Consider the following 10,464-nt stretch of genomic DNA (forward strand, 5'->3'; position numbering starts at 1 on the left):
GTCTTTATTTCGTTTTACTTTCTTCTTTCGCAATTTACTTTTATCGCATTCTCTCTTCTTCCCCCATGTCTACGATGAACATGAGTGAGTAGACTTCTTTGTCTTGGGATCGTTGGATAAGTCTAATGACGTAATACGGATCAAGCCAAGTCTTAAACCCTAATTAATTGTTACCCTAATTCCTAATCTAAATTCACCGTTTTAACATGAATTAATTATTATCAAACTGTGGAAGCGAACGCGGAGGGTTTGATAATGGTTAATTCATCATCACAGATATCAATTCATAAAGCGAACGCGGAGCTTTGATATCCGAACAAGTGAATTTAGACAAGGTTTGCGAAACATGAGAATAGTCTAGCAAACCTTGGGACACATAAAGTTTCGATCTTCAAGGGTCCCAAAGGCAATCACCCATGAGAATAGGTGTGGTTGTTGGAGGGATACACTCACTGACTTCGAGAGGAGCTGTGATATGCTAAAGAGAAACTTGTCCTTAGTAATTAGGATTAACGTTTAATTATAAGTTTAAGGCTTGCTTGTGAAAAGATTCGTTATTACGATGAACCAATGATCCCAAGGCTTTTTAATATTATTGTTATTTACCTTCAAAAACTGCACTCTCCAACTTCTTATTTCTTTCTCTTCTAATCAATTTCTAAAAGCTAATTGGATTGACCAACTCCCTAGCGGAACGATAACTCTACTTACTACTATTACTTCGATAGGCCGTGCACTTGCGGTTTGGCCCTATCAAGTTTTTGGCGCCGTTGCCGGGGAGTTAACTAATTTAATTAGCTTTTTCTTAGTGATTAGAATTCTCTCTTCTTCGCTTTCTTTTTCTGTTTTTATTTTTATTTTTATTTTTCTGTTATCACTAACTTCTTGGGTTCTCAAATTCTTATGCGAAAAACCAGAAATCGAGTTGTAATAATCAACGAGATCGAAAGGTATTTGCATAGACGAAGGAGAGACGCACAAAATAACACCGCAATGGCCAATCGCACTCTCAAAGAGTACGCAACGCCGTCTACGGCTGAGCCACAAGCTGTTATTGTGTACCCAACGGTTGAGGATGACAATTTCGAAATAAAGCCTGCCCTACTTAACTTGGTGCAGCAAAACCAATTCTCGGGATCCCCCACTGAGGATCCCAATCTTCACATCTCTGTTTTCCTACGAATTAGTGGAACCATGAAGGAGAACCAAGAGGCCGTAAGACTTCATCTCTTTCCCTTCTCCTTAAGGGATAGAGCTAGCGCTTGGTTCCATTCCCTCGAAGTCGGTTCCATTACTTCATGGGATCAGATGAGGCAAGCATTCCTTGCCCGTTTCTTTCCACCATCTAAAACCGCTAAACTTAGAGACCAAATCACGCGGTTCAACCAAAAAGATGGGGAATCTCTCTATGAGGCGTGGGAGCGTTTCAAAGAAATGCTAAGACTTTGTCCCCACCATGGCCTAGAGAAGTGGCTTATAGTCCACACTTTTTATAATGGCTTGTCTTATACCACTAAGATGTCTGTTGATGCAGCTGCAGGTGGGGCACTTATGAACAAGAACTACACGGAAGCGTATGCCCTAATTGAAGACATGGCTCAGAATCATTACAAATGGACCGACGAGAGAGCCATCTCTAGTTCTTCACCCTCCAAAAAGGAGGCAGGTATACACGAAGTCTCTAACTATGATCACCTTGCTTCTAAAATTGATACACTAACTGAAAAACTTGAAAAATTCAATGTTAGTGCTATCAATTCTGCATCTACTCCTTCTTGTGAAATATGTGGTATAGCTGGTCATGCTGGTGTTGATTGCCAACTAGGTAGTGCTATTAATGGTGTTGAGCAAATGAATTATGCTCAATACAACCAAGGGATGCGACAAAATCAAAATTTTTATAAAAACCAAAATCCCTATGGACAAGTAGCACCACCCGGTTACGCAAACAACCAAAGATTCACTCAAAAATCCAATTTGGAAATTTTGTTGGAAAACTCTATTGCCAACCAAAACAAACAACTTCAAGAACTCAAAAACCAAACTGGATTTCTGAATGATTCTCTTTCCAAGCTCAATACCAAGGTTGATTCTATTGCTACTCACTCTAAAATGCTTGAAACACAAATCGCCCAAATAGCCCAACAAGTGGCTACATCTTCCCAAACACCGGGAGTCTTTCCTGGTCAAACCGAAGCCAACCCCAAAGCCCAAGTTAATGTCATATCTTTTAGGGGTAGTAAGTTAGGCGAAACTTTTGCTAAGGTTAAAAACATTGGGAAAGAGAATGTCAAGCCCTTAGGTGATAAAGTCGTGATAGAAGAAGCAAAACCACTTGAAGAAAACAAAACTCCATCCCCCTTAAATCCTGATAAGCTTAAACTAGAGGGTAAGTTTGAAAAATTTGTTAACATACTTAGGAAGATTTGCATTAAACTTCCCTTTGCTGAAGCTTTGTGTAGGATGCCTCTATATGCCAAGTTTTTAAAGGAAATTTTTTCAAAGAAAAGGGCTATAGAGCATAATGAGACGATAGCCTTGGCTAAGGAAACTAGTGCAATCATCCAAGAAGCACCCCCTAAGCTTAGAGATCCAGGTAGCTTTGCCATACCATGTGAAATTGGGAATGAAACCATAAACAAAGCCTTATGTGACTTAGGAGCTAGTGTTAGTTTGCTGCCTTTGTCTCTTCTTAAAAGGATAGGGATAGGAGAGTTAAAACCTACCGAGATGGAATTAAAAATTGCTGATCGTTCTACCATGAAACTTGTAGGATTTGTCGAGGACATACCTGTTAAGATAGAGGGGATATACATCCCCACTGATTTTGTAGTCGTTGACATTGAAGAGGACGATGACGTCCCTATAATCCTAGGTAGACCTTTCCTTGCAACTGCGGGAGCTCTCATTGATGTTAAACTTGGTAGGATAGTCTTTCAAGTGAGTGATAAGATGGTAGGATTTGAGTTGGAAAACGTTATGAAAGGTCCCGCTCTTTACTCTTGTTGCATGCTTAACGATCATGTTGTGAAAGAACGTTTTATAGCGTCATCTACACAATATGATATCTTTGATCCATTCTAAGGACTCTTTCTAACCGTCAAGCTAATGACATTAAAAGAGCGCTTCGTGGGAGGCAACCCACGCATTTTACTGCTTTTGTTTTGTTTTAAGTTGTTTTGTAGGTAATTGTCCAAGTGTGATTCGAAAAAAATCAAGAAATTGAAATTTTTTGAAGCCCTCCTTACCAGAAGGTTGGCACGGCCCGTGCTGAAGCTGGCACGGCCGTGCCAGGTTTGTGAACAAAAAAAGGGACATGAGCCACAGAAAGTTGGCACGGCCCGTGCCAAGGGTGGCACGGCCGTGCCCGATCTCTGCACACCCTATAACATCAAATTTTTCTTCCTTCTTCCTCATTCACAAACCACAACCCTCTTTCATCTTTCAAACTTCTCTCTAAACCTCCATAACCTTCAAACCTTCAAACCTTCATATCTCCCTCAATTCTTAACCAAATCACTCAATTCTTTCACCAATCAACCACAAACTTCATCCAAAACAAAAACCACCAATCAAAAACACCCTTCACCCATTCAAACCCATAATTCACCAAAACCCTAATCTTTCAAAACCTAACCCAAAAACCACAAAACCTTAACCAATCTCCACATCCAAACCAACAAACCTTCCTTAAACATCAACCCCAATCCTAAACCAATCCTTTCCACCAAAAATCTTCCCAAACCCCAAACTTTCATACCAACCACAACCAAGGTCAAATGGCTTCAAGAAGAAGAAGTGGAAAGGAACCAGCAAGTTCTTCCGGTCCTCCCCCAAAGAAGCAAACACAGGTCAAGAATCATGGAATTCAGTTCAAAGACAACAAACAAAGGGACAGGTACAAAATTCTTACTTCTAAAACCTTACATCCCTCTAGATATCCTGATTCCTATGATTTGCAAGTGCTAGGGCTTAGAGATGATGTTTTTAGGTTGATGGGTAGGCTAGGTTGGACTGATATGCTAACACCTATGAGGGGTTATGAGAATTTTACTTATGAATTTTTAAGCTCACTTGTTTTTACCAAAGATAAGTTGAATTTTGATAACCCTAATCATAGAGTTGTTTTCCGGTTATTGAACATTGATTATAACATGTCTCTTCAGCACTTTTGTGAAGCCTTAGGTTTTGTCAATGAGGGGTATATTCATGATCAATGGGAGTCTAAAACCGGATAACTATGACCCAGCTGCCTTTTGGAACCGTATCACCGGCCTTGATAACTATGTCCCTAGAGCCAACAAAGCTAGCAACATTCACAACCCCGTACTTAGGTACCTTCAGAGGGTGCTAACTTGCACCATGATGAAGGAGAAGGTGCTAACTTGCACCAAGAGGGGCACCATGGCCATGCAGCCGGTGAGCTTAATGAAAATCAAAGATGGACATGGATCCATAATGAGATCGAGAGGATGAGCACCGAGCAACAAAGGCAAGGTGTTGAAATCTCCGGCCTTCGCAATGAAGTTCAAAGGGGCAACCGTGTCAATGATGAAAATAATGAGATGCTTCGTCGGATGATGCAACACCTCCAACTTCAAGGTCCTCCATATGGACCTCAATAAATTGTGAGCTTTCCTCTTCCTCTCTTCCCTTCTTCTCTCTCTCTCTACTACTCTTCTTTTACTCCTTCTTTCTTCTTCTTCTACTTCTTCTCTTTTAATTTCTTTTTCTTTGAATCATTGAGGACAATGCTTCCCCTAAGTGTGGGGGGGGGCCTAATAAAGTGTCTAGAGTCGTAGTGTTCCCAAACTCCCTTGAACTTTATTCTTTTGTTTTGTTTTTATAGCAAGAGGCATAACTAAGTAGCTTGTTTTTAATGTAAATATGGCATGAAAATTTTTGTTTTGTCTCTTACTTAGGTTGCTTCTTGTACACGAAAATAGTTTCTTGTGTTTCTTATGTTCTTGCTATACCCATATCATGTTTTATTGTGAAATTCTCCAATGAGAAAAGCACCCGGTTGCAATCCTTGAGTAAATGTATGAATAGGTATTTTAAGGAACACGTTCTAGCTTTAGTGTTAACTTAGACCCTTTAAAGTCTTAAGAGTAAAATTAGTATAAGTTTGTGTGGGAAAATTAACCAAATTGTTCTTAATTGTTATATTCTCTTTAATTTGTTAATGTTAAATGGGGCGGGAGGATGGCACCAACATGAGGGGGAAAGGACAATTACATCCTAACTTCCTAATTGTGGTGGTGACTCCTTAATTTGAACTTAAAGCGAAACTAATTCATCAATGCTAGGGGGAAAGGACAATTACATCCAAAAAGACTTCCTACGCGGAGATGAAACAAATAATAAATCTGCAGCACTGCTTAGGGTGATTTTGAATCTAGGGGGAAAGGACAATTACATCCGAGAAGACTTCCTACGAGGATAGATAGCCCCTAAGCATCTGCAGCCCCTTGTGCTTAATTGTTATATCTAATTTAATTTTTAAACTCGAATTCCCATCACTCTTATATGAAATGAAGAAAGGACTTTTCTCGGTTACTTTAGCACTAAGGATAAAACCTGTTCCTCATAATATCTGTCTTATACAGGAGCAAGAAAAGGGTTGGACTGCACACACACACACACTCACTTGAGACTTGATGTTGGGTAGAATAGGTTCATGAGAAGTATTTGAAATTGTAATTAGTGTACTTGAGACAAAGTCTTTCTCTAGAGACACATTGTTCTTAATATTGCCATAATCAATCTTTTGTTGCTACTATGTTTGTTGCCTTTTGCTTGAGGACAAGCAAAGATTCAAGTGTGGGGGAGTTTGATGAGTCATAGATAGTATTATTTATTGCCTTATTTAGTTTAGTTTTATTTTAGATTTGATTTTATTTTATTGCATTTTATTTTAGTTTAGAATATTTTACTTCAAATTGTCTTTTATTTTATTTTAGGAATAAATATATGGTGGAAGGTGCCTTGGAGCAAAAGAAAGAGGACTGGAGCAAAATACAGCGCAAGAATACGAAGATACGGGGCAAAAATACATTTCCCCTTACCAGAAGCTTGGCACGGCCCGTGCCAACATGTGGCACGGCCGTGCCCGTCCCAGAAACCACTTTTGCTGCTTTTTCTTCAAGGCCAAGTTACCCTGTTGCGGCTTTACCGTTTTATCCTTTTAGTTGCTTAGTTTCTAAGTCAATTGTAAAGCTATAAATAGAGTAGCTCTCCACCATAAACAATCATCTTTTACTTTGTTTATTTCAATTGCTATTTCAATAAAAGTCTTTATTTCGTTTTACTTTCTTCTTTCGCAATTTACTTTTATCGCATTCTCTCTTCTTCCCCCATGTCTACGATGAACATGAGTGAGTAGACTTCTTTGTCTTGGGATCGTTGGATAAGTCTAATGACATAATCCGGATCAAGCCAAGTCTTAAACCCTAATTAATTGTTACCCTAATTCCTAATCTAAATTCACCGTTTTAACATGAATTAATTATTATCAAACTGTGGAAGCGAACGCGGAGGGTTTGATAATGGTTAATTCATCATCACAGATATCAATTCATAAAGCGAACGCGGAGCTTTGATATCCGAACAAGTGAATTTAGACAAGGTTTGCGAAACATGAGAATAGTCTAGCAAACCTTGGGACACATAAAGTTTCGATCTTCAAGGGTCCCAAAGGCAATCACCCATGAGAATAGGTGGGGTTGTTGGAGGGATACACTCACTGACTTCGAGAGGAGCTGTGATATGCTAAAGAGAAACTTGTCCTTAGTAATTAGGATTAACGTTTAATTATAAGTTTAAGGCTTGCTTGTGAAAAGATTCGTTATTACGATGAACCAATGATCCCAAGGCTTTTTAATATTATTGTTATTTACCTTCAAAAACTGCACTCTCCAACTTCTTATTTCTTTCTCTTCTAATCAATTTCTAAAAGCTAATTGGATTGACCAACTCCCTAGCGGAACGATAACTCTACTTACTACTATTACTTCGATAGGCCGTGCACTTGCGGTTTGGCCCTATCAATACTTCCTTGAGCAATTGAGTTTAGGAATTCATGTTGATATAAGTTATGAGTATCCCCTTCAACCTCGTCAAATGACAACAAATTATATTCTTCTCCTGGAAACTAATTGATAATTAATATTTAATATAGTGCTAATCATATTTTAGAGGATTTAAAGTCCAATCTTTAACATTATTTTTTGCTCACGTTTGATACTAATATTTTTTTAGAGGATTTAGGTCGCGTTTGGATAAACAACTTATATAGATGCTTATAGCATTAGGGCTTATAACATTAGAGCTTACATCATAAGCTCTTATACTTGATAAGCAATTTATGTTTGGATATGTACACTAAAAAGTACTTACATAAATTGAAGTGTTTGGATGTGACATTACATAAGTAATTATCGAAATTTTAAATATTTTTAATTTAACAAAAAAATCAAAGAATCGAGCCACAATTATCAAGATTTTTTTTAATAAAATTAATCAAGATGTAAAAAACAATATTATAATATATTAATTATAATTATATAATCAATATTCGTCCTTAAAAAATATCAATATTCATATAAGACAAAATTAACATTAGAGGTGTAAATAAACTTACCATATATATAGATATCAGTGTACAGTTTGTTACCAAAAAAAAAAAAAGACAAGTTAAGTTTGTTTTTTTATTCAGTTTCATTTTGTTATGTAACAAAAAAATAATAAAAATCTTCCATAAAAAAAATAATAATAAAAATCTTAGTTACGTGTGTTACTTAAGATAAGTATATAGCAATTTTGTTACTCATGGACCGCCAAAGATAACTAAAATTATAATTAAAATATATGTTTCGAAAAAGTGGATCCAGAGAGAATCGAAGGAGGTTACATAAATTCATTAGCTCCTTGTTAAGCCGGAGGGTAAGCTGAAAATTTAAGCTTATTAAAATATGACATAAGCAGCTTATGAAACTATGATAAGCTATTTTTATTTATTTACCCAAACACCTTTAAAAAGGCTTATGGGAGTAGATAAGCCCACATAAGCTCAAAATAATTCAATGGGCCTTAAAGTTCAATATTTAACATTATATTTTGCCCACGTTTGTTAATAATATTTTTTTCAGAAGATTTAAAGTTCAATCTTTAACATTATTTTTTGCTCACGTTTGTTACTAATCTTCTTTTAGAGTATTTAAAGTTCAATCTTTAACATTATTATTTTTTGCTCACGTTTGTTACTAATCTTTTTTTAGAGTATTTAAAGTCGAATCTTTAACATTATTATTTTTTGCTCACGTTTGTTACTAATCTTTTTTTAGAGGATTTAAAGTCTAATCTTTAACATTATTTTTTACTCATGTTTGTTACTAATCTTTCTTTTAGAGGATTTAAAGTCCAATCTTTAACAATATTTTTTGCTTACATTTGTTACTAATATTTTTTTTAGATGATTTAAAGTCCAATCTTTAACGTTATTTTTTGCTCACGTTCGTTACTAATATTTTTTTAGAGGATTTAAAGTCCAATCTTTACCATTATTTTTTGCTCATATTTGTTACAATTGATCAAAAGCTAAGGAAGAGTAACTTATATTAATATAATAATAAAATAATATAGAAATACTGTTTTTTGTGGAAGTAATAAAATAATATGGAAATACTGTTTTTTGTGGAAGGGATATGAAAATACTTGGCAATCTTTGTCGGTTGTATTGAGGGGAACATCATAGATGTACAACATAAAATCGGCTAATAAAAAAGTAATATGAGTTTTTGTTGTGCTAGTTTTTTGTGAGTTTGATATGTGGTTAACGGATGTAAAAGAGGGTTAACAGGGATGATTAGTGACATGGATTAGTAATCCACGTGTTACTTTATAATTGGTTTACAGTAAGAATCACTCATAAGGAATTGTGTGTCAGTTTTCACTTTTCTCCTTAAATTAAATTTATTATTATCTATTTGTTACATGTGTTATTTGTATTTAAAATTAAAATTAAAAATTAAGGGTATTTTTGGAAAGAAAAGTCCAACCAAAAGTGTGCTGAAAGAGGTAATTTTTTTTATATATACTATAGAATACTATAGATTTAAGAAGATAAAAAAAACCAAACTAAACACTCCGAATCTTCTCTCTCCCTGAAATATGTCTCTCTCTCTCTAGAATCTCCTGCGAAACTAGGGTTTTTGTTACTGTGCACACGAGTTCATACTTCATTCACCCTACCCTCTGATTCGAGCATCCGTTACTTTCTATCAATGGCTCCAACAACAATTGAGAAGAAGAACACAGACGAGGTTAGTAATGGTAACCAAATTGTTGATGACATTGCTATCTCTATTCTTTCCAAACTTCCTATTAAATCTGTCAAGCGTTTCTCTTGCGTTCGCAAGTCATGGTCTCTTTTGCTTGAAAACCCTAGTTTCATCAATATGTTCGTTTCCGATGCCTGCATCATTCTAAACCAGTCTCCATATTCTAATGGTTTCAATTTTTACTTTCTTTCGGATTACAAGTTTCAGAAGAAACTAAAACAATTCAGTTGTCAACCTCCATTAATCAATCCACTGCTTGATTTTGATTTTATTCAGATTTTAGGCTCTGATTGTGCTGTTAAAGACACTGTTTGTATCTATGGTGTTAAGAATCACGTTAGAAAGGCTATATTATGGAATCCTGCTACCAACAAATTTAAGGTCATTCCTCCTAGTCTTGTTGAGCTTCTACCACCTGAGGTTATTTCTGACTGCCAGATTTATGGATTTGGTTATGATCAAGCAAGGGATGACTATAAACTCATTCAACATGTGGCAGTTGCGGAGAGTGGGGAGTCTTTTTGGGAGATATATAGTCTAAAGAGTGATTCCTGGAGGAAACTAGATTTTTATATGCCAGCTCGTAGTGAAATATATGCTCGTAGGGATGTATACTCAAATGGGGTCTGTCATTGGTTGGAGATAGCACATGACAGTGATTACTTCGATATAGTTGTCGTGTCATTTCATTTGAGCAATGAGATGTGCATTGTTACACCTTTTCCCTCGTTAGAAGACATGAATTTTACTTTTAATAATGTTTACATGGATGTGTTAAATGGGTCAGTTGCTTTGATGATTAATCATGGAAGGTCTTTACACATATCAGTTTTGGGTGAACTCGGTGTCAAAGAATCATGGGTCAGACTTGTCGATACTGGACCTTTGACTTGAATTATGTATCCTATCATAGTATGGAAGAAGGGAAATATACTCGTTAAAATAAGTAGATGATCAACTAGCTTGTTTTGATTTAACTACCGGAGTGATTGAGGAGATTGGTGTTAAAGGAGAAGTACCTTCTTCTGTTTGGAGAAATTGTTTTTGTAGCCTTTGTGTGGAATTTTCACCCTCAAGGTTTACGAGTCTAGTCTTTAGCATTTGATATTTCATTGCCAAGTTG

General features: G+C 36.1%; 1 protein-coding gene and 1 non-coding gene across 2 annotated transcripts; one reads left to right on the forward strand and one right to left on the reverse strand.

Annotated features, from left to right (window-relative positions):
• Window positions 1-1,356: 1,356 nt before the first annotated feature.
• LOC146921632 (small nucleolar RNA R71) lies at window positions 1,357-1,463 on the reverse strand. The gene has a single exon (XR_015012947.1). It is a non-coding gene; the product is annotated as a small nucleolar RNA R71 (small nucleolar RNA).
• A 7,821-nt stretch (window positions 1,464-9,284) lies between these two features.
• On the forward strand, window positions 9,285-10,235 carry LOC146921633 (F-box/kelch-repeat protein At3g06240-like). Its single transcript, XM_085711350.1, has one exon. The coding sequence runs from the start codon at window positions 9,285-9,287 to the stop codon at window positions 10,233-10,235; it is 951 nt and encodes a 316-aa protein (XP_085567476.1).
• Window positions 10,236-10,464: the final 229 nt, after the last annotated feature.

The sequence above is a fragment of the Medicago sativa genome, chromosome 5 (genome assembly GCF_051527215.1).
Source record: "Medicago sativa cultivar Bolivia chromosome 5, Bolivia_mono, whole genome shotgun sequence".
Classification (NCBI taxonomy): domain Eukaryota; kingdom Viridiplantae; phylum Streptophyta; class Magnoliopsida; order Fabales; family Fabaceae; genus Medicago; species Medicago sativa.

Excerpts from the sequence above, each read along its gene's own strand:
- LOC146921633 (XM_085711350.1), top strand. The coding sequence starts at position 9,285 with ATGGCTCCAACAACAATTGAGAAGAAGAACACAGACGAGGTTAGTAAT.